At 39.4% G+C, this 22,439-nt stretch overlaps 1 protein-coding gene across 1 annotated transcript; it reads left to right on the plus strand.

Annotated features, from left to right (window-relative positions):
- The first annotated feature begins 3,246 nt into the window (after positions 1-3,246).
- Positions 3,247-16,876, plus strand: RWDD1 (RWD domain containing 1). Its single transcript, XM_004673792.2, has 7 exons — positions 3,247-3,533; positions 9,041-9,106; positions 11,126-11,256; positions 12,239-12,382; positions 13,260-13,392; positions 13,889-13,951; positions 16,586-16,876. Exons 1-7 carry the CDS (start codon positions 3,461-3,463, stop codon positions 16,705-16,707), a joined length of 732 nt encoding a protein of 243 aa, XP_004673849.1. The 5' UTR covers positions 3,247-3,460; the 3' UTR covers positions 16,708-16,876.
- The last annotated feature ends 5,563 nt before the right edge of the window (positions 16,877-22,439 follow it).

Raw genomic sequence — 22,439 nt, forward strand, 5'->3', positions numbered from 1 at the left:
GCCCGTGCACCTGCAGCCCTGCCCCTGGCTCCTGCCCCTCCAGCTGCAGGGCTCACCTTGGCACTGGCTTCCCAGGTCTTGGGGTGAACTTTTTGCCTGTGGCAGCCTGGGTTCTTCAAGAGACGCCCCCAAGGGAGCGGAGGGGAGGAGGGCGCCCTGTGAGTGGTTACTGCAGAGCCGTCGGGAGGGACCCGGCCTGGGGGCGGGATGTGGAGGGCTCTGCTGGGTCCCTGTGGGGCCTGGAGGAACTGGGGTTCGGTCATTCCTGAGCGCCACCCCGAGGGTGCCCGGGTCCCCTGACAGAAAACTCCATGTTTGCTTCCGGCACCTCCTGTTGTACTGACCTCCCCCAGGTGGGTTTTCTGGGCTCTTTTCTGGTTCATTGATTTGTGTGTCTTTATTTCTGTATACTGATAACTTAGGGACTTTTAATATAATTTGTAAACTTTTCTGGGCTGACACCCCCCGTCCACACCAGGACTTGGGGTGAAGTTCTTGTCCCCACCCCAGGTCTGGCAGGCAGGAGGGCAGAGCCGCATTCCAGTTTCGCGGGGTGCAGGTTCCAACCCAGTGGGTCGCGGGGCACTGGGGCCCTGCATTTCTCGTGAGCTATGAGATGCGCCCCCCCTTCCCCCCCCCCCACGTCTGTGGGTGGAGGTGTCAGCTGTTGTGCAGCTCATGTAGCCATTCAGAGCCTGGAAGGGGGAACTTTGACAGCTAGAATCTGCTTCAAGTGACTTCAGAACATCCTTGAGTGGAATCCAGGCTCTCCTGCATCTTGAGTGACTGGGAGCCACGAGCTGCCATACTCTCACTAAAAGTGATTTTCTAAACAAGTTATTACTAGCTGATTCAGTGATTTGAAAGCTGTGACCCTCTCTGCGTCTCTAAAGGACACACCTGAGAAATCCCACATTATGAACTGCTGGGAGCTATCACCACCAGGAGTGGAGTTTCTTCCTGGGGATTAATCTGAGACACGGAAGAAAGAGCAATTCACTAAGTTCTTCTCTCTATGACATCTTTATGACATACAGCGCTAATGATGACTCCTCCTATTTTAGAGATTGCGTAAGCCACAGTGACTCACTCACCTGAGAACTGGACATTTTGGAGATACACTTTACCTTTTTTAAAAAAGAAAAGCTTTTATTTATTTATTTAGTTTTGCATAGAAGAACTGAGGTGTAGGCTAGAGATACAGCGGATGAGGGGATTCCCCAGAGATGGTGGGGAGCAGAACAAGTGGATACACAGAAAAACACTGCAAGGAGACAGGAGGGGTCTGCTCCTCCATGTGGGTCAGCTCCCTGGCCAGGGATCAAACTCATGCTGTACTGGATGTAGAGCAGTCTATGGTGGTGAGACTTAACCCCTTGCACTAGCGGGCAGGACCCCTATGATAGCTTTTTAAAGACAGAAGACAGAGGGGGTTTGAAATGTGCTTTAAAAAAAAAAAAAAGAAAAGTAAGCTGGTTGTATTCCAGCGGTAGCTCATTTTGGGGATCTGGGTTTGTGAGAGATTCTCTGTGATCCCTTCAAAATCTGTTCACCCCCTAGACCTCTGCTCACAAAGAGCTTCACATCCACTGATTCGCCAAGCCAGAGCCTTAGATCTCACTCCCAACATTGGGGCCACCCACCACGACTGCTGTTTTCTCCTGACACACACCTGCAGAATGGGGCAGGACACCCTCCTTCCTCTATGTCCAGAGCCTCCAGCGTGTCCAGACCACCACGGTTTCCCACTCAGCTACATCTAACACATCTAACTGCCTTCTATGTTTTCATTACCACAACCTAAATTCTGATACTGTTTGCATCACAACCACCAGTGATTCATTCATGTGTTACAGCACACATTTAGCAAAAGTTTATACTGGGCTTGCAGAATGCAGCCCAAGGGACACAGCTTCACAATGCATCTGAGCTGAATGCAAAAAAAAAAAAAAAAAAAAACTCAGACAGAGTTTGCTTATGTAGGTCACTGGACAGGCAGGTCCACTTTTAAGTAAATGTTTTCAGGCAATGCAATTCTGATTGGTGGAAAAATCTATCAAGAAGTGATTGATGGCTTTCAAGGTGGTGTGTAGCTTGTTTGGTGTGTTTTCATTTCTTCTTGGCTGTGAACACATCTAAGCATGCCCCAGGGTGCCTGGACTCCTGACCACCTCACAGCCTTCCAGCTCTGGTTGCTACCCAGACTGTGGTTAGTTACATGTCTGTCTGTCGTATTTTATTTACCAGGAGCTTTTATTTGAAAACTTTCCTCCACTACTAATGTAGTGAGATCAACTTTAAGAAAACAAAACACAAAGAAAGAAAAAAGCAAGTGTTTTAATATGTTGGAGTATTTTATTTTCCACTTTTTTTAATCCTATCATAACTATAAATAGTTTATATAAACAGCTGTAGAATCTCATAAAGGTTGACCATGATTATTCAATTTTCTTAGCTTACGCCAATTGTTGTTGAGACTTTCTGTCGCCAAGAACTGGAAGATAACCAAAAATCATTTAAGTACGATATCCTCAACTTTACTGTCCTAAATCAAAGGTCCTGGACATTTTTCAGAGTACTGATTTACAGTTTATTAATACTACTGAATCTCCACCCTCTTTATCAATGAACAGAAATTCGCCATCTTTAAATCTATGTCCAGAAGCCTTCATTTACAAATTCCAAAGTGAAACCTAAAAATGTGAAACTAAAACTCAAGTCACCAAACTTTAGCCGATTTCGCCGCGGGATTCACTCCGACAGGCCATTGAACAACTGGCACGACCCTTCCGGACCCACCCAATGCACAAGGGGAACCTCCGCACCTCTGCCCAGGTGGACTGCCCACCTGGTCTAGGTCTCTCATTCAACTCCCGGAGATTGCCCGAGGAACTCGGAGCTTGCGAACAGCGCAGAAGTCACTTGTACTCCGCCACTAGCCTACCTGAGCACTCGCATCTGCCCACTTCCCTGGGGCGCTCTCGGAAACCGGAAGGACGAACTCACCCACCACGAGGTAAGAAGTTTCCTAAAACACCATCCAGCCCTAGCTGGAGAGCCGGCCCTCAGCCCAGAAACATCGAGCGCGGATGCCGCACTCAGGGGCTTCTTAGACTCAGGCCCCGCCAAGCTCAGGAACCGGCCCTAGGTGTCCCTGGCGAATGCCAGAGCGGAAGCTTCCACCAGACTAGCAAATCCGGAGCGAGTTTGGGGCAGGCGGCTATTCAGTAACCCTGCGGTCAGACCGAACTAGTGGAGTGCAGAGTTAGGGAGCAGGCGGAGGCCGGCGCGGGGCTGTTGCTCAGCAGGCCGGGTCTGGCTTTGGACCTGGGGCCTCCCAGCCGGGATCTCTGCGCTTGCGCCCGCCCGACCACCGCCAGCTGTACCGGCGCGGCAGCGCTCCCGCTGCAGTGCATCGCCTGGGTGTCTGGGCGATCCATGGGCTGCAAGGAGGGCCACGATGACAGATTACGGCGAGGAGCAGCGCAACGAGCTGGAGGCTCTGGAGTCCATCTACCCCGATTCCTTCACAGGTGACTTACGAGGCCGTGTGGCCGAGTCCCTGGGACCGCAAGGGTGGAGCCGCCACGGCCTCGGCCTCCGGCTCGGGGATGGAACTGGGTACCGCGAGGCCGCGTGGTGACCTGGTCGGTCACTTCTCCTCAAGTTCCTCTCCTGAGATGTTCAGGCACTGACCAGTAATTCCACGGCTATTTCTCTATCAGCGTTCGTTCCCTGAAATCTAAACGTCTGGGTGAGGTCCCTGATGTCAGGTCTGGAATTGAGTCAGGGAGACTTAGGTTTCTGTGTAACTTTCAGCAACTCGAGGTTTAGCGAAATACATGAAAAACAGATTCTCCAGGTGGGGAGTAATGTGTTTGTAGAGCCACAGAGGTGTCAGCTTTCACTTTCATTGAGTAAACGCTGTGTTCCTTATGATGGTATTTTAAAGTTCATGGGATTCAGAGTGCTGTCTTAAAGTTATCCCAAATCAGTGTGAGTGCAGCGTTGTCCCTGAAATACGACTTTTTTTTTTCTTTTTAAATAAACTGAAATTGTGCAGAATGTTGAATGGATGATGTCGCCCAAGTTTCAGTTCGTTAAACTGGGCGGATTATTAGCCGTCTTGTAACCTGGACTCCCTTGCCACCAGCAGGGTAATGGAGTCCCAGAAATGGTAAATGGATTTCTCAGGATTAACCAGCCCTCAGCGGAAGTGTGGGCACTGAGTAAGGTCTGAGTAAGGTCTGGAATCCTCTGCTGTTCTTTTACCTTCTAGACATGTGGGACTTGGGATCCACCTTCCGGTGGGATGAGGGGAAGCAGAATATTACTTGATAGGTTGGCCTAAAGTGTATAAGTAGCATTGGCAAGTTCATTAGGTGTAAAGGAACAGAATTCTGTATTAAGCCTTAGCTGAGATGAGTCTGAAAATGCTGCAAATTAACTATAGTAACGTCACTTTTCTCACATTTACTTTCCATTTTGGAGAAGTGATCAAATAAAGCCAGTACAAGGAGTAGAAACCTAAGTTTGTGGTATTTCAGTCCTTCATCCCTTCCTTCCAGTGTTGTCCATCACTGATGATCAAGAATTCAGAGCCTAGGATACAATTTTCAATCAATTCATAAACTCCAGCTTCTCTCCCTTGCATTGTTTAGCTTAGATTTCTTAGCTCCACTTTTTGACCACTGCTTGCAATGGTAGCAAATTTTGTTCTGCTTTGCCAACAGGCAGATGTCTCTCAGCTATCCCTGTATAGCTCCAGTCCTGTTCATGTTCTTTCTCACCAGCAGCACAGCTGTGCTGTGAGGATGTTAAGGGGATGAGTGAAGAGGGGTTTAGAAGTGTCATTAACTGGGTGAGTGTGTGTGGAGTCTAGCTCCCTTCTCTATCCTTGCTTGTATATCAATGTCTCAATAAAATTAGAACATAGATAGAGCCAGTTGTTGGATATATTCAGTTGTGATATTTGATCATTTCCAGTACTTTGGAAATGCAGTTAGGCATGAACACTGTGTAGGCAGAGTCAAGAAAGCATAAAATGTGCTGTCCATTTCTTTCTTTGGACATAAAGGTATTTCTCAGTGAATACTGTGCATATAAACATTTATAAAAGTGATACATTTTTAACTCTGAAACAATCTTGTGATTCTTTCAAATTGTGCTAAGCTCTGATACAATTTAACATGTGATATTCCTGTCAGATACAGAGATGCTTGTGGATTCTGAGTCAGGATAATAAAAAGCCATTTATGAATTTTTGCTGCATTCAAGTATTCGGCAATATCCGCTGAGCCTGTCTGCCTAATCCCCTTCAACATTCCTACAAGCGTTGCAGTAAATAAATTAAAACATTGATTACTAGTTCTTAAGGAGTTTTGCCTTACATTTAAGTAGGATCTTCATGAAACCTTTCAGGATTTTGGAGTAAAATGTTTGCTCTTTTGAAATCTTGAGGATTTGTAAAGCTTATTGTTTAACAGCCTCCATTTGTGTTGATTTCAAATTTTCATATTTTCCTACCAGGTGTAGGAAAGAACTTGTAGTTTTCTAAACATATTTAATATTAGACTTGGTAATTGTTCAATGCTTTTGATGAAGGAAGTGAAAAAAATCTACATCTATATTTTTAAGTAGATTGCTGAGAGCTTGATAGTGAAGTTTTGGTTAAACACAGTATGATCCCTTGTGGATGTTAAAGAGGCAAAGCTCACCCAGCCTATAGTCCTACTGGAATAGATCTAGTTTAACTGCAAGTCCGTTGTTTGATTTCTTGAAAATAACATTTGGTTTGGTGTTGGATTTGCTATGAATTATAATAAAACATTGTTCACTTTCTTTTTGCCTATTCTGTGGCTAGCTCGTACATTGAACCAACCCTCCTAACAGCTCGGCTTCTAAAATGTAATTACTAGTCTCCTGATTCTACCTGCTCTGTTACAAGGTCCTGCTAAGGTAGTAGGATTTGGTTATTTCCATTTTTCTATCAAAACCTCTGGGTAAGGGAAGTTTTGTTGGAAGAAATTGATGTCAAGCTAACCAAAAATTTGTCAGTAGCATCAGACAGTTCTTTGATCTTGCTAGTACATGTCCTTCCTCATTTAACAAGCATTTGCCATATGCATTATTCCAAGCTCAATCTATTTGACTTGTAATTTACAAAACATTCTGATAATTCTTGTAAAGAGGTATGTATAGGATACAATTGGGGCATAAGGAAGGGTTTGAGTGGTTTTGGAGAATGAGGAGAGATAAGTTACTAGGTGAATGAGACTAGGAAAGGACACAGCATGCGCAGAAGCATAACTCTCTGAGAGCAAATTTATGCAAAGGACAAGTGACTTGGGATTGCTGGAACATAAAAGGAGAAGTGAATCATGGAAAATGAGACCTGAAAAGTTAGCAGGGCCCAGATAACAAAGGGCCTTGTTGGGAATTTAAACATGATCCTATAGGCTAAGGGATCACTGTCTACCTGTATCTGTCCCCCCTTCACATTCCTCCCCACCAACAACCCCACCACACACAAATACACACATAGCCATGTCAAACTCAGATCTCCCTAGCTGGGGTGGCCTTTCAGATAAATGAGTCTTCAGATTATAGATACTTTCTAGAGTAGTTGTTGGCTAAGATTATACCCTATTCTCACAGCTGATCTCAAAACACTGTACTGCATACTGCTGCTACAGGCTGATGATGATGTAAAAACTTGTTTGCTGGAAAACTCAGTGACAACAGACAGTGAGGTAGCATGGAATGGGATGGGGAGGATCATCCTTCACCTGTTCTGGAAACTCTTCTCTGATTTTCATAATGCTGTTGTCTTGAGTTTGTTTTTGTCATCCCTCACAGCTTCTTTTTCTTTAAACTGGGCACTTTTTTCTTTCTCCCCATTTCCCCCAAACTTAGGGTTCCTTTGAGAGCCTGGTGTTGGGCCTAATTTCTCTCTGCTTTCTCAATGACTGTCATTTAGTCTAATGGTTCTCTTTGAATGATCCCAAGTTAAATTCAACTCTTTAGCTCCATTTCTGATTGCATACTTAACTGATAGTACCCTGAGTCCTTCAAATGTATTGTAGCTGATTTTTTTTTTTTTTGTATATGCTTCTTGTTTCTGTTGTACCATCTTCCCCTCTGTGTTCAAAATACCATCCATCACTATCTTAGAATCCTCCCTCTTCCCTATTATTCTGTGGCTACTGCCAGCCAAGTTCAGGACCTCATTAACTTCACTGGGACAATTTCAAGGGGTATCTAGTTTCACCCTGAAACTAGATAGCTCTTTTAAGTTTATTACTAGCTGAAAAGTCATGAGCAAATTATTTGAAATTGGAATATTATATTTCATTGATTCTAAGATATGATTTTATACATTTACATTTCTCCAAATTAGGAATTTGCCTCATGGTCGATTATATTTAATAGTTTAGTTGGAAGCTTCTTTTCCCGAAGTCTCCTGACCTACATAAAGCAGGGTACCCATCATATTTGATGGCCTTAAGTTTGGTGAAATATAGTAATGGTATAAAATCATGGCCTTGGTGTGAGAATTTTCATATCAATATAAAAAGATTTTCATAAAAATATAAAACACATCGCAGAGTAGTGCTAGCAGTTATTGTTATAGCTAGAGCCTCAAGGACCCCTAGAAAATGATAAGGTGTTAGAATATCACTGGGTTGAATACTTAGTGTCAGTGTTTACACTCCATGCATGCTAAGTGCTAAAGTTTGTTGTAAAAAGAAATAGGAATGAAATACATCAAATATGCTTTACAAGTATTTGTTTAAAAAAAAGGGCAAATCATAAGATCTTTATTAAATTACCTTCTAGGGACTTTTTCAGTGTGGACTGACTTCCTGAGACCTATTAAAATGAGTTCATTGAGTCTTTTTTTTTAATTTCCTGACTAACATTCTTCTGGTAATCAAAGATGCTCATCAATGCTTCAAGAATTTCTAAACTTCAATTAAAATGAAGGCATTGATCATAAAAGTTTTGTTGATAATATGTATCGTGTCTTTAGAAGTTCCGATGTAGGGAAAACTGAGTAGTTTCTTTGGTGACTTTGGCAGACACCCCTTTGTCTTTTACTTCAGATAACGGCCCGGAGCTACTACCATTCTTTCCAGGCACAGATCTTCTTACAGATTCAAGCAACAAACATGAGGGGCTTGAACTTCCCTTGTTTATTTTGTAGTGGTTCTGATTATAAGTTTCTTTGTTATTTTTTCTTTTTGTTCCCCTTATTGTAGCTCTTAAGTGAGGAATCTAGTGTTTGTCAATACTGCCAAGCACTAATCTGGGGAATTTCAGGGAGTTTTCATAGTATAATAAACATACATAATATGAGATAGACATGAGGCTATAAAATGGCATATACAATTTTATTTATATAAATGTTGATTGCATGTCTTGTCTACTTAACAAATTACAAGTAGGTTGATGTGTGACTCGTGATGCATTTTGTAAGTCAGTGAAAGATGGTATAAATTCAGTCATTTGTAAAAGAATAAAAGTTGGTTTTAGGGATCATGTGGAGAAAGAAATAGCTAGAAAACAAAAACTCCAACAAATTAACATTTACTCTTGGTCATAGAGAATCTGAATTTTTCCTCGAAATATATAAGTACAACAATTGGTGATTATGATGAATACTTATAGTTCATAGCTTCTAATGAGAAATAATAAACTTTTTTTTTTTTTTGCCATTCTATTTGGTAATGTTTTGTAAGGTAATTTGCCATGTATAGATGGGAATTATGAATTAAAAGCTAAATGAATTGTTTTAATTGATTTGATTAAAAAGTTATCTGTTATAGGGAGATCTTTCCAGATTAATGGCTTTAGTTTTGAATAGAAAAGTTGAACATTTTTATCATTTGAATGCTTTCTTCAATTTGTATTTGTGGATGTGGAAGTACAAGCTAGAGATCAGCTTTCTGGACAGGGTAGTGATAGTTTGTTAATAAGGGCAAACATTTTTCTTAGGCATGATCTTAATAACTTAACCTCACTATCTATTTTCTTGCAGTATTATCTGAAAATCCACACAGCTTCACCATTACAGTAACATCTGAAGCTGGGGAAAATGATGAAAGTAAGTGTATATAAAAATCCCTGCTCACGCACTTTTAAAACCTCTCAGGAATTTTATTCATTATGCCACTATCATACTGGGCATTGTGGGTGTAGAGGTGCTACAGGGCTGTTAGGATTCTAGTATGAACGTGGTGTGTTTCTAATCAGTATTTACTATGTAAAACATGATTTTTAGAGAAAAAATTTACAAGAAGTCAGTAAAACATTCTTTCTCACATAAATAGGTTAGTTTTAAAAAGTAAAACAGAAACATTAACAATACTGCAGATAGTAAAAATATAGGAGATTTTTGTACAAAACAAGACCATATGCACACATTCTTTAGTGGCTGCTGTTGTGGTATTCCATTGAGTGTGTTTTTATTTTGATTGTTTACTGGACATTTGCTGTTATAAATTGGGGTGGATAAATGCCATTTTACATGTTCCCTCTCTCTTTAGGATGGATAATATACTGCTATTTAACTATGTATCAGCATAAAAACTACTTTTCTACAACTTTAGAACTAAGACAAATATGCAAATTGAAATGAAGCAATTATAAAACTAGTAAATTTAAAATAATTCATATTTGTTTGGTGTTGGGGTAGGAGTGCCCAAGTTCATTGCCACCTTTAGTTTAGTTCAGTTAATATTGTATTGTATTAAAAACATAAGTTTGTGGGGCCCTCCCTGGTGGCACAGCGGGTTAAAGCACTGCACAAAGAAGCTTAAGCTACTTCTGCATGAGTTCGAGCCCCGCCTGCCCTGGAGGAGATCCACATGGCCAGGCAGACCTCTCCTGACCCGCCCACTGCTCCCCTCAGCAGTGTACTTCCTCGATCTGCCTGTTCTGTGCCCCACTCTGTCTCTGGTGAATCCTCTCACCCTCCGCATCTCTGGCCTGTATCTCAGTTCTGTACGAATAAATAAATAAATCTTTAAAAAAAAAAAAACACATAAGTTTGTGTTAACCGCAAGCAATTCTTTTCCCTCTGAGCTTGTCAACTAAAATTCTGCATTAGCAGTCAATAATACAATTTCAGTGGTATCATGTGATAATGCTAAACCTCTTTTAACCATTGAAACTGAGGTTAGCATTGAGATATTCCTGAAATGTAAATTAAAAGTTGGATACTATTTTTTTACATATGTATATAGTTTATATAGATATTATTTATAGAACTTCAAGTGTAACGTGAACATTCTTTTATATGTTTAAAATGGAGATGTATGCATAGAAAATATTTAAGTATCCTTTTAAAAATGCTTTCAAGGTACTTGAATTATATCAAAATGTTAAGTGATGGCTGTTGATGGAATTAGTAATTCTATTACTATTATTAACTCTTTTTTTCCTTTATTGCTAAATTTTCTGTAATGAATGTTTATTACATCATATAATAGAATCAGTATATCAATAAATTAACATTAATAAATTAATATTAATCAGTGAATCTAAAAACGCTAATGAAATTAGATATATGGGGCCTCTCTCATGGCTCAGGGGGTTAAGTCTCAGCTCTATCAAGCTATCAGCAGCCACTGCAGCACAAGTTTGACTCCTGGTCAGGGAGCTGACCCACTTGGCGCGGGCAGACCTCTCCTGCCTCCCCTGCTGCTCCCCTCAGCAGTTTTCAGCAGATCCGCCTGTTTTGTTCTCCATTCTGTCCCTGGTGAATCCTCTCACTGCCCCCTGCATCTCTGGTCTGTACCCGAGTTCTTACATAAATAAATAAATAAATAATAAAATAAAAAGAGTGATATATCCATCCTTCTTCTCAGGCATGCAATATAATAAATTACTAATAAGTTGTAAGTGTGTTTCATGAATTAGAAGTGATGGTATTCCCATGTGTTTTTTCCTTTTTATTTGTGGTATGACTTGTTCATATTAGTGATTATCTGGTCCCCTAGTAACCTTGTTTTTCTTTTTAGGAAAATCTGATGTGTTCCTTTTCATTGACACATACACAGCAAAGTTGATCTTTCTGTACTTTATATCTTAAGGTATTCATATCAGACTCTTGTTTCTTTAGCTGTCCAGACTACACTCAAGTTTACATACAGTGAAAAATACCCAGATGAAGCTCCTCTTTATGAAATATTCTCTCAAGAAAATCTAGAAGATAATGATGTCTCAGACATTTTAAAATTATTAGCATTGCAGGTAAGTAAACAACATTTAACATTTATAAAATTAAAATTACAACTTAAAGAGTCAGAAAAAAAGCTGTTAAACTTATATATAAAACAGTGCATGGCAAATGCAAAGGTCATGATATATATATGTATTCCCAAAGCATCTTTTCTTTTTTGTTTTGCACTCTGTCTTTAAAATTTGACTAAGAAAAGCTGACCCCTGTTGAAGCTTAGTCAGCCCTGTGACTTTTAGGTGATTAAAAAGTAGCCTAAGTGCAGCACTACAAAGCTAGTTGTAGCCATGTCAGTGCAAGTTCAATCCCCAGCTAGGGAGGTGACCACATGGTGAGGCAGACTGCCCGCTGCTCCCCTCAGCAGTGTTACTTCGTGAATCTGCCTGTTCTGCTTCCTACTCTGTCTCTGGTAAATCCTTTCAACACCCTCCATTGGCCTGTACCCAGTTCTTGTATGCATAAAAAATCTGTTTTTAAAAAGTCTGATAAGTACTTTTAATAAGTAGTTTCAATTTGGTTCTCAGAATGTCTTATGTGCAACTAAAAATTCCAATTTTTGAAGTACTTAAAATTCCCACTTCCTGTGATAAGTTGCCAGCTAGTTGCCTACTGTCTGAGAAAAGCACTAGTGATGGATTTTTCATATTCTCACCTCTGTTTCTCACTAAATGTATAAATGACAGCTATGGATTTTAATAATATCTAGAGCTATTAGAAAGGGGACATAATCAGACATGAGTTTAAACTGATCTTGGATCCTATTCACTGCTACTACAATGTGTAATACTAATTCTGTTATTAAATTTCACACATATGTTCAGTTTTTAAATGTTCATTTATCTAAATGTCTGAACTTGTAATGTAATTGAACTGGTGGTCATATTATAAGTGTATAGAGTTTAGTGATTATGGGTAGACATTTTTCATAGGTTAATTTTCATTCATTTGATGATTGTATTTCCCAATACAACATTTTTGGTTGTTATTGTTAAATAGGCAGAAGAAAATCTTGGTATGGTGATGATTTTTACTTTAGTGACAGCTGTGCAAGAAAAATTAAATGAAATAGTAGATCAAATAAAAACTAGAAGAGAAGAAGAAAAGAAACAAAAAGAAAAAGAAGCAGAAGAAGCCGAAAAGGTATGTTTAAAAGCCAAGTTTTCTTTCATTATTCCTTTAAGTCCATGTTACTAAAGAAAATCTTTACTAAGGAAAATTTTAGAAGTCCCTCTTTGAATTGTTGACATAGCATGAGTAATGATTAATAATCAATAAAGATTAGTAAACCTCATGCAGGTAAGACTGAAAAATATGGCATAGAACTTATAATTATAAAATGTCCAGCAGAGTGTTTTAGCTATTTACTAAATATGAAAAATAACAATTTCTGAAATGAAGAGAAAAAGGTAAGCTATATTAGCATTATAAGTTGATGTGTATGCAAAACAGAGTAATATTGACAGCAAAAATTCTTCATGTTGGTGAATAGCAATGGGGATAAATTCCATGTTATCTTTGTTTTTTTTTTTAAAGATTTATTTATTTATTCATACAGAACTGGGTTACAGGCCAGAGATGTGGAGGGTGAGAAGATTCACCAGAGACATAGCGGGAAGCAGAACAGGCAGATCAACGAAGTACACTGCTGAGGGGAGCAGCGGGCGGGTCAGGAGAGGTCTGCCACACCATGTGGTCACCTCCGGGGCAGGCGGGAATCGAACTCATGCGGAAGTGGCTTTAGCTTCTCAGTGCAGTGTTTTAACCCGCTGCACCACCAGGGAGGGCCTATCTTTGTTTTCTATAATAAAAATATAAAGTGAACTTTTCCAGAGTAAGTTACCACAACCAATGACAGTAACTGGTATAGCTAAAAATCATATTAACTATTTCAAAACTTGAAACTTTAATTTTTCTGTTTTTCCCGTAAGTAACGGTTCTTTTGTGTAGGGGACATTAAGCTTTAATTTTTCAACTATTGTCTCATTTATCTGGTCATTTATATGTTTTATTTTCTAAGCAATTATTTCATGGCACTCCTGTTACAATTGAGAATTTCTTAAGTTGGAAAGCCAAGTTTGACGCAGAACTCTTGGAAATAAGGAAGAAACGAATGAAAGAAGAAGAACAAGCAGGAAAAAATAAATTAAGTGGTAAGAACCTACCGCCCCCCCACCCCCATTCCTGCTTTCTTAAAAACCTCCTATTGGCCAGGGCTCTTTGGACAAATTTTTATACAAAAATAATAATCCTTGGGCATATAGGACAAAAAAAGAACATGTAACCTCTACAGCATGACATTTTTTCACAGATAACTATAATTAATTTTGATGACTTTGATTTAAATATTACAATAATAGTTAGATCTCCAGATAAGGATACCATGACTTTCAGGGTCAAACCTTAGAAATGATGGAAGCAAACTCATTTGTTTTTCTAAGAGTTAAGCAGACTGAGTTTTGACTTTCCATTTTAATGCATATACATTTCATATGCCCCTTAGCTACTTACTGATATCATGTGTTTATTGAAATTCATAGAAAAACACATTTTCAGATTTGTTTTCTTAGATTATTATACTTTTTAAAGCTTCTAGGGAAGATTGAAGAATACTGACTAATTTGAATTTAATATATTTATTTCTTTTAGGGAAACAGCTATTTGAAACAGATCATAATCTTGATACATCTGATATCCAGTTTTTGGAGGATGGTAAGATAATAGAATTTCACATGTACATAATGTGCTACTTTTTAATACTGAATCATGAAGATCAGAGTGATAACTTATTCTTCCTCTCAACAGTATAATACACTTTAAGAATAAAATCTAATGTCTGATCATTTTATATATTAAATTATAGAAATATATTTTAAGTTTTTCTGATAACTTAAGCAACTGTAAAGATACATTAGATAAACAGTTAAGGTCATATTAGCCTCTAGCAACCTAAACCATGCCACTCTGACTCTGGTGACCTGTTTTCCTCAAATTTCTAATGTCGCAAATTTATGAAAACTTTATTCCATGGTCTGTCTTGGAGCTCTATGAAAACTTCAAATCTAGAACTCCTAATAGGCCCTCTAGCCAGAAGTTTTACACTTCATTATTACTCTACTACTCTCATAATCTTTGATGCATCTAGTCCCTTGTGCTTTTCTTTTCCTTTATGCCCTAATCTTCACCACTCTGTTAGTCTTCTGTTCATCCAGTCACAAATAATTATTGACTTCTGCTGTCAGCCAAGGACTGCCCTGACTGCAAGGATACAGCAGAGAACCATGAAGATAAATTCTCTGCCCCCAGGAAGCTTATACCTACATTGTTTCTTAACTGGCTTAGTCTTCAGCCACTCCTCTTCTGCAAACTGAGTTCTGCAAGTCACGCCTTTCCTGCAAATTGGGGATGGTGTGGCATCCAGCCTTTCAATCTTTCTCTGGACTGTTTGCAGGAGAAATTTTGATAGCATTTTTAAAACTGATTTTAATAAATTGTAATACAAGAATCTTACCACATTCTTGTACCTAGGTATTTAGAACCTCAAAAAACAAAACAGGGACATCTTCATCTTTTCCCGTCTCACATTAGGAACTCATTTATCAGCTATTGTGTTGAGAAATTCTAGATTAAAAAACTCTCACAATTTAGAAGTTTTACTATTGTCATTCACTTTGGACTTTTTTTCCTTCCTCTGAGATGTATTTTCAGCTCTTTCCTCCTGACATGAAAGTTTTACTATTTAGCACTTCTAGCTTTGTGGCTTTGGTGCTCCTGCTTGGGCCACTGATTTGTTACCGGCGGCTCTACATTCCTATACCAGGTCAGAACTGCCCAGTCAATCAGTTATAGCCAAACCTTACAAAATGCCTTATAAATCAATCAAGAACAAAAAGCTCAATCACCCAGGGAAAGAGTGTGCTTCACTAGGTATGATCTGATCTGAACTTGGGAGGGGAGGAGAGGAGAGGAGGTGGGAGGGGAGGTTAGGAGAGGAGCACCTTGATGTTAAGATTGAAACGCTGGCTGGGGATCTGGGCCTTGGTCTCCATTACAATTCCGAGTCCTCAAGCAGATGAGAAGTGCGTGGGAGGCAGACTCACAGTCCCTGGTACTGTATGTAGATGGCAGAGCACATTTTCGAGCTTCACCCCTCCCTTTTCATCTTCCTTCCCCTCAGACTAATGCTGTATGATTATTCTATCAATAAGAAGGGCGGGATCTTGCTCTTCGGCAGCATCCTGCCTCCTACAGCCTGCTCCTGTTTGTCAGTGGGTGGTGTCAACACAACAGAGCTTCTTAAATTATCTCCTTGCTTTAGTCTCTTCCTCATTCTTCTCTGAGATGATATTTCTAAAACCTGTATTTAGTTAATGCATTTTGCTCCCTAAAACCCATTGATGGTTCTTCCCCTACTTTTTAGAGGAATCTTGACTTCATTTATGTTATTCCCAGGTGATTTTTCCTTAGGAATATTTTGTTCCATTTGGAAGTCTTTGACATCTCTTTGCATTTACATATACTTCTACCTAGAATTGATTCACTGTGGTCCCTTTTCTTCCTGGTGAACTTAAATTTATCATGAAGCTATTTGAGATGTCATCAGCCCTGAAGTCTTTATTTCCTCTCTCAGACAAGAGCCTGTTATTCTTTGGCTTGTACTTAGCAATTATTTTTACTACTGAACTGCTCATAAGCATGAAGCAAGACTCATTGCATTAAATTGCAGTGGGATAGAGTTTGTGAGGGAAGATAAGCAGTTTTTGATGATCTGAGAGTACTAAAATATCCTACCTTTTTGTATCTAAACTGAAGAGCAAGAGGTTTAATGCAAAGTGTGGGTATCACTCCCTTATTGGGCTATAGACATTTGGAATCTCAGAAAGGCATACCACTGATTAAGAGAACTGGGTAAGGCAAAGATCAAGATAAATCTATCATTTGGTTGAGAAGAATAGTTGAGCTTTATTTAATAATGTAGTATCTGCTACCATAGTGGGAAGAGATGAAATGATAGCAGTCCCATGTTCAGTAATTATCAACTTTGGGTAATGAGGGCATATCATCGTTGGCTTCAGTTTCTGCCATATCATAAATAATTCATTCTAGACAGTTCTTATTGGTAATAACTTCTCTTTTTAGGCAATGAACTGAAGCATGAAGTTGCTTTTAAAATGTGTGCATCTCTGCTTATCAATACAGATCATTGTTGGTGTGATTGCAGTAGTTGTTTAGGGGTTCATCACTTGTACCTCACATATGCAGTTAGCGGTTTCTTTTTGAATGCCCTCAAATTCTATCTTTCATCCTGAGTATAAACTGAAAATGAAATCTTTTTTTCCTTTGCAGCTGGAAACAATGTGGAGGTAGATGAGTCTCTGTTCCAGGAAATGGATGACTTGGAGCTGGAAGAAGATGAGGATGATCCAGACTATAATCCTGCTGACCCGGAGAGCGATTTGACTGACTAATGGACTAACCCCATCTGCAGAGAGGCTTGACTGCCACAGCATCTGTGGCTTTGCTGAGAGGGTGTTGATTTTCCTTTCTTTTTTTCTAAGAAAAAATAATTTTCAGGAGAATATTCTTCTGATAGCTTTCATCATTGAACTTAATAAACTGACCTAAAAATTTCAAATATAAAATGTTGAATTCCTCTTATTGGGAAGAAGTTCACATACTTAAAATCTTTTAGTGTTGAAGAGAGATCCTGCCTGTAATATCCAGACTTGAAGATTAAATAGTGCTGTGCTCAGGAGTGGGTTTACATACAAGGATTTTGAGTAACCTGAGTTTTCTATCCTGGAGACTGGTGGCTTTTGGATTCTTAGTGTTGTTGTTCACATAAAATATTAGAAGACTGAGGTGAATAGAACATTAAGCCTTTTGAATTCTAGCCTTTGGACATAGTAAATTTAAACCTTATCAATACTAGAAACCCAGGAATACAATGGACTTTAGTCCATTATAGCACTATTTGAACCAGAATCATCTGCAAAATTAGTAAAAGGAATGTGAGCATAAGCCCTTTTCAGTTTAGGCTAATAAGCCCTAAGTCTGAATTTGTATTTTAAAACAATAAAAGCACATGTCAATGACCAGTGATTTTGATAAACATTCATGATTAAGAACCATTGTCCTATAGTTGTAAAGTCTGTATATTTTTATGTTCCTTTCTTTCCTAATTAACCATTGAGAAGGGGTCTGGATCCTGGTATACTGTCTACAAGAGAACTTCACAACCACATCCTTACGCGAGACCTACATCATAATTTGAAATGACTTGGGGTTCCAGGTAGAAAAGAGGCTTCATGCAGGTTATCCAGTCACTGTAGTGCTGGAGAAGTAAATCTTAACCCCAATAGAAATCATTTGTGCCATTTCAAATAACTGTCCACTCAAACACATACCATGTACAAACACAGTAATATCAACCCCACGCTTATTTTTGGAGTCGGACCTTATAAAAATCTAATAACTGAAGACAAGTTTCACTGAGGAAATTAATGTTTTCCACTGTCCTTGACTCTAGATCAGTAAAACGGAGTAGCAGTAAAACTAGTATTTTTATTTAGGGAGAAGTCCAAGAGTTCATATTAAATGAGACTTTGCTTTTCCTACATAGAGATTCCCCTCTCCCCCATTTTTTATTTAAAGATTCATTTACTTATGCAAACAGGAACTGGGGTATAGGACATAAGTGTGTGTGGGGTGTGTGTGTGTGTGTGTGTGTGTGAAAGGATTCTCCAGAGAGTGGGGAGCAGAATAGGCAGATCTACTGAAACACATTGCTGAGGGGAGCAACGGGCAAGACAGGAGAGGTCTGCCATGCCATGTGGGTTATTTCCCTGGCTGGGGATCCAACTCATGCAGATTGCCTCATCGTGCTAAACCTAACCCGTTGTGCCACCATGGAGGACCCTGGAGATCCCTTTTGAAAGTGGCAAGAAGATGGAAAAGAATCTGAAAAGGCAGTTCAATTAAAGTTTAGAAAAGTAAAGATGAGCAATGTAGTGCTGAGGTCAGTGAAAATTGAAGTGTCGATAATTTCACCTCACACGTTTTAAAATCTTAGGCTTTTTTAAAAGATTGATTTATTTATGCATGCAGAACTGGGGTACAGGCCAGAAGTGCAAGGGCGGTGAGAGGTTTCACCAGAGACAGAGTGGGGAGCAGAACTGGCAGTTTGATGAAGTACACAGCTGAGGGAGCAGCGGGCATGTCAGGACGCCATGTGGATCACCTCCCTGGCCAGGGATGAAACTCATGTTGCAGTGGCTGTAATAGCTTCATAGTGCTTTGCTTTAGCCCATTGTGCCACCAGGGAGGGCCCTAAAGTCTTAGACTTCTTATGTTGTGCCAGGTTTGATTATGTTGCAGCTGATTCCAATACAAAGCACAAGAGGGTCTTTGTTGCAAGCTTGAGCCTGGGCTCCCAACATGCAGCCATGCAGCAGCCGAAGTTGAGAGCCCTGAGCTCAGGGAAGTCAGGGCTTTTATTACAGAAGAGGGGATTTTTCAGCCCAGCAGACGGGAGTTTTTGCTCAGCAGTACATTGATTGGTGGACATTGAACAAAGTTATCTTGTCTTAACCCGGTTGATCTATGCATGTAAGATGTGACCTTCACTACTCCGGCCTCATACCTTAGGACATCTGGTGTTTTCCTGATACTTACTGGTTACTTGCCCACTTGCTAATTGGCTGTTGCTATGGGATGAGCAAGATTAGGACATTTAAAGTTAAACTCGGCCTTGGTGCCTTGTTGATAACCGAAACTTAGGCCTGGCTGGTTCAGAAACATTCTGAAGCCTGTCACGGCGTCAGTTTGGTCTTTCACTTACAGATATTGAAGTGAATTTTTGTCATTTTAGAATGGAGACAGAATCTAATGATAGGAAGACAAGCTGATTAGTTCTAATACTCCCAGGTATTTTCATCCAAAGTAGACAATAACTTTACAGTTGACATATTCTATGAATTATTCACAAACTATGCTTTTTTGAGCTGGAGTACACAAATCCCCAAGAATTTTAGAAAAATCTAGAGGTGCAATCTTTGAGCTTTCGGGTAGGAGAGTTTCTCTGGATAAGTGACAGTGGACATACAGTGGATAGACAAAGTCCAAATAAGGTAGTATCTGTAATATATATATATATACACACACACACACATATATATATATATTGGATCTTAGACTTGAAAATATAAATCTAGAACATGTTTCACCTATACTTTTGTGATAATGTAACAGGTACAGGTTTCATGGACTCTGCCCCTACTCCAGATGCTGGAACTCCAAATCCCATGAGTACCAAGAAGAAGCATGCCAGGACGTGAGGGCGGAGCTAAGCAGCCAGGTTGGGATAAAACCGGACATGTGGGCTCTGGGGGGACCTGGTGGTTCACAGCTGATCGTTTTGGCGCTCAATCGGTTTTCAGCGTGCCGGTGGAGTCCAAGTCAGCAGAACTGGTAGGACATCCTAGTTAACCTGTGTTTCTCTCCCTCTTTCCCTGGGTTATTCCTTTACCTTTCTCCTTATAAATAAGTCCATTATTTAACCTTTTGAGTGTGTCCATAATACGATTGAATCGTAAGCGCACGGGTGAAGACCCACAGACAGGCAACCCAATTCACATCGGGGTGCCCTGTAACAATAAGTTTTTAAAAACTTCTTGTTATTAATTTGGAAGTACCTTCTGATTTAATTTTGTCTTTCAAGTATTAAGTGGATCCACCCATCTTTATCTAAAGGTTTATCTTAGAGATTAGCATCTGATACTAAGGGTATTTGTTTTAAAAGGTTAACTATTGCTATTTGTGGAAAGTACACTAAAGGAGAATGTTGGCATATTCTCAAAATTCTGAAAGCTCTCTTATTATTAACTAATTTTATGGGACTGTAGTGAGATGGGAGATTATCTGTGCAATGTGTGTTTTTTTATGTAGAAAGGTTAGGGTTTCTCTCTGGTAGAGGTATTCAATTAATAATGAACCGACACACTTGAGCCATAGCAAGGAGTTTGTGGTCCGGAGAATAAAGAAAAAAAAATAATTTTAATATTTTTGTTCACCATTGAAATTTACACATACCTTGAAATGAATATATATTGTAGGGTGAGACTGGAGTAATAGACTCTTCTATTAACTGGGAACTTGAAAAAACTTGACTTACTCTCTGATCCCCAGTTTTCTCACCTGTAAAGTAGGGATTGTAATGCTTCCCTATTATAAAAGACTTATTTTAAAAAGAAAAACTGATGTCCATTTTCAGTATTGATAGTGTATTCCTAGTGAAGTTCTTTACAAGCCTTTGAACTCTTACTTTTCTCAGCTCACCTCTTTCCTCTGCCCCACCATTCAGTTATGAGTAAATACACTGTTCTGGACTAAAGTTTATGTTTACCTCCTCAAATACATATATTGAAATCCTAACTGTCAAAGTGATAGTAGGTGATGGGACTTTTGGGAGTGAATGAATGGGATTAGTGCTCTCGTTAGAGACTAGAAAATTCCCCGTCCTTTCTGCGATGTGAAGTTATAGTGAGAAGACAGCCAGGGAAGCCTCACTAGACACTAATGTGCTGATACCATAATCCTATATTCCTCAGCCTCCAGAATTGTGGGATATAAATTTCTTCTCTTTAGGCTTCTCATTCTATGTTATTTTGCTATTTTGTTTTAGCAGCCCAAAGAGACTAACACAGTATTCCATCTCCTGTTTGCCAATATTTCATTAAAAACTAACTCAGGGAGAGAAAAGATTATTAGCTACTCAGACAACACCATTCCTCAGCTCCCTTTCAGTTACAGTTTCATAAATGTTGTGCTACATTTATATCAGTAGTAGCAAATCCACTTCAAGTCAGAACAATTCTGCAGTTCCCACTCCTTCCTTCCCTGTGCAATCCAGTTTTGGTCCTTGTTGCCACAGTACTGTAGTTCAGTTTTTCCCTGGCCTATTGTGCTTCCTTTATTCCCTCACAGGTATTCCTGAGAGCACTTCTCCAGTCTGCATGCACCTATGGGAGAACACACCCTAATTTACTAAGTGATTTAAATTCAAGCAGCATGGCGACCTAATGGCAGAATAACGATAAAACAGAACTGGTTTAGAGCAGAGTTCAGTGTGATGGGCAGTGTGATGAGCTTGTGCCCTTGCTGATCCCAAGTGGTGTTAGGAAAGTGGTTCTGGATAGGGTTGGAAATGTGGGGAATATTTTTGGTTGTCACAGTACATCAGAGAGGGTAAATGCTAGGGACAGTAGACATTTTCTGGAATGAGGACAGTTGGAACATTTAAATTCCCTATGAGAAAATGTATGAATCCTGCAGTTTTTCTAATGTTCCTCTGTACCTTTGTGATTGAGATAAATCATAATGGTGTTAGTGTTCAGCTTACTTCTATTTTGCATTTAAATGCAAAATTGCTTTGTACAGCCTCTTTAACTACTGAATGTTATAAGAATGCAATTGCTATGTGTGAGTTGAGGAAGAAGTATATCTTGAGTTCAGACTAGCAGAGCCTCCTCCACCAATATGCGAACGGGAGGCTTCTCTCTTTGGAAAGGAGGAGGAACACGGAAGACCTCCTGAGAGGAAAGGGCCCTCACAGGGAACTTAAATTGTCTTTATTAAATTCACCTCCCTCAAGTCACTGTTTATCACTGGAGGAGATATGTGATCTTTAAGCCATAAATTTAATTTTCTTTGTTTTGATAGAGGACAGGAGGATTTAAGAATAAAATGAGATTGGTAACAAAAAACAGACTCAGCATATGTTGCTGAGTCACAAAGTATAACTCCATTACATGGTTGTAGAATTAAATAAGATAAATATAATTAAAGCCTTGCCTTGAATTTGAATCAGTGCTATCAGAAGACTTCTAGAGAGACAATTCCTTAGCTAATGAATATGCATAACAAGACTCCACTAAAGATGCCTGTAATTATTGCAATCATGTAGGTACTGCAGTTATGCACCAAGAATATTTAGTGCTAGCTTACCAGAAAGATAGCAGTACTTGTGTTGGAACAAATGAAATGAGGTTTTCTTTTTATTATTACATATTTCTAATGATGGAAAATGTGCAAAAATAAGTTCATTTGATACATTTATCTGATGTGGTTGTAAATGAAAGCAATGCAATTTATGTGCATTTCATTCTGAATTACCATGTAATACAAATACATTACCATTTTG

The sequence above is a fragment of the Condylura cristata genome, unplaced genomic scaffold, assembly GCF_000260355.1.
Source record: "Condylura cristata isolate star-nosed mole 26May11 unplaced genomic scaffold, ConCri1.0 scaffold00001, whole genome shotgun sequence".
NCBI lineage: Eukaryota > Metazoa > Chordata > Mammalia > Eulipotyphla > Talpidae > Condylura > Condylura cristata.

Excerpts from the sequence above, each read along its gene's own strand:
- RWDD1 (XM_004673792.2), top strand. The coding sequence starts at position 3,461 with ATGACAGATTACGGCGAGGAGCAGCGCAACGAGCTGGAGGCTCTGGAG. Across the intron at positions 11,257-12,238 it reads TAAAATTATTAGCATTGCAG|GCAGAAGAAAATCTTGGTAT; the intron begins GTAAGTAAACAA and ends ATTGTTAAATAG. Across the intron at positions 12,383-13,259 it reads AAGCAGAAGAAGCCGAAAAG|CAATTATTTCATGGCACTCC; the intron begins GTATGTTTAAAA and ends TTATTTTCTAAG.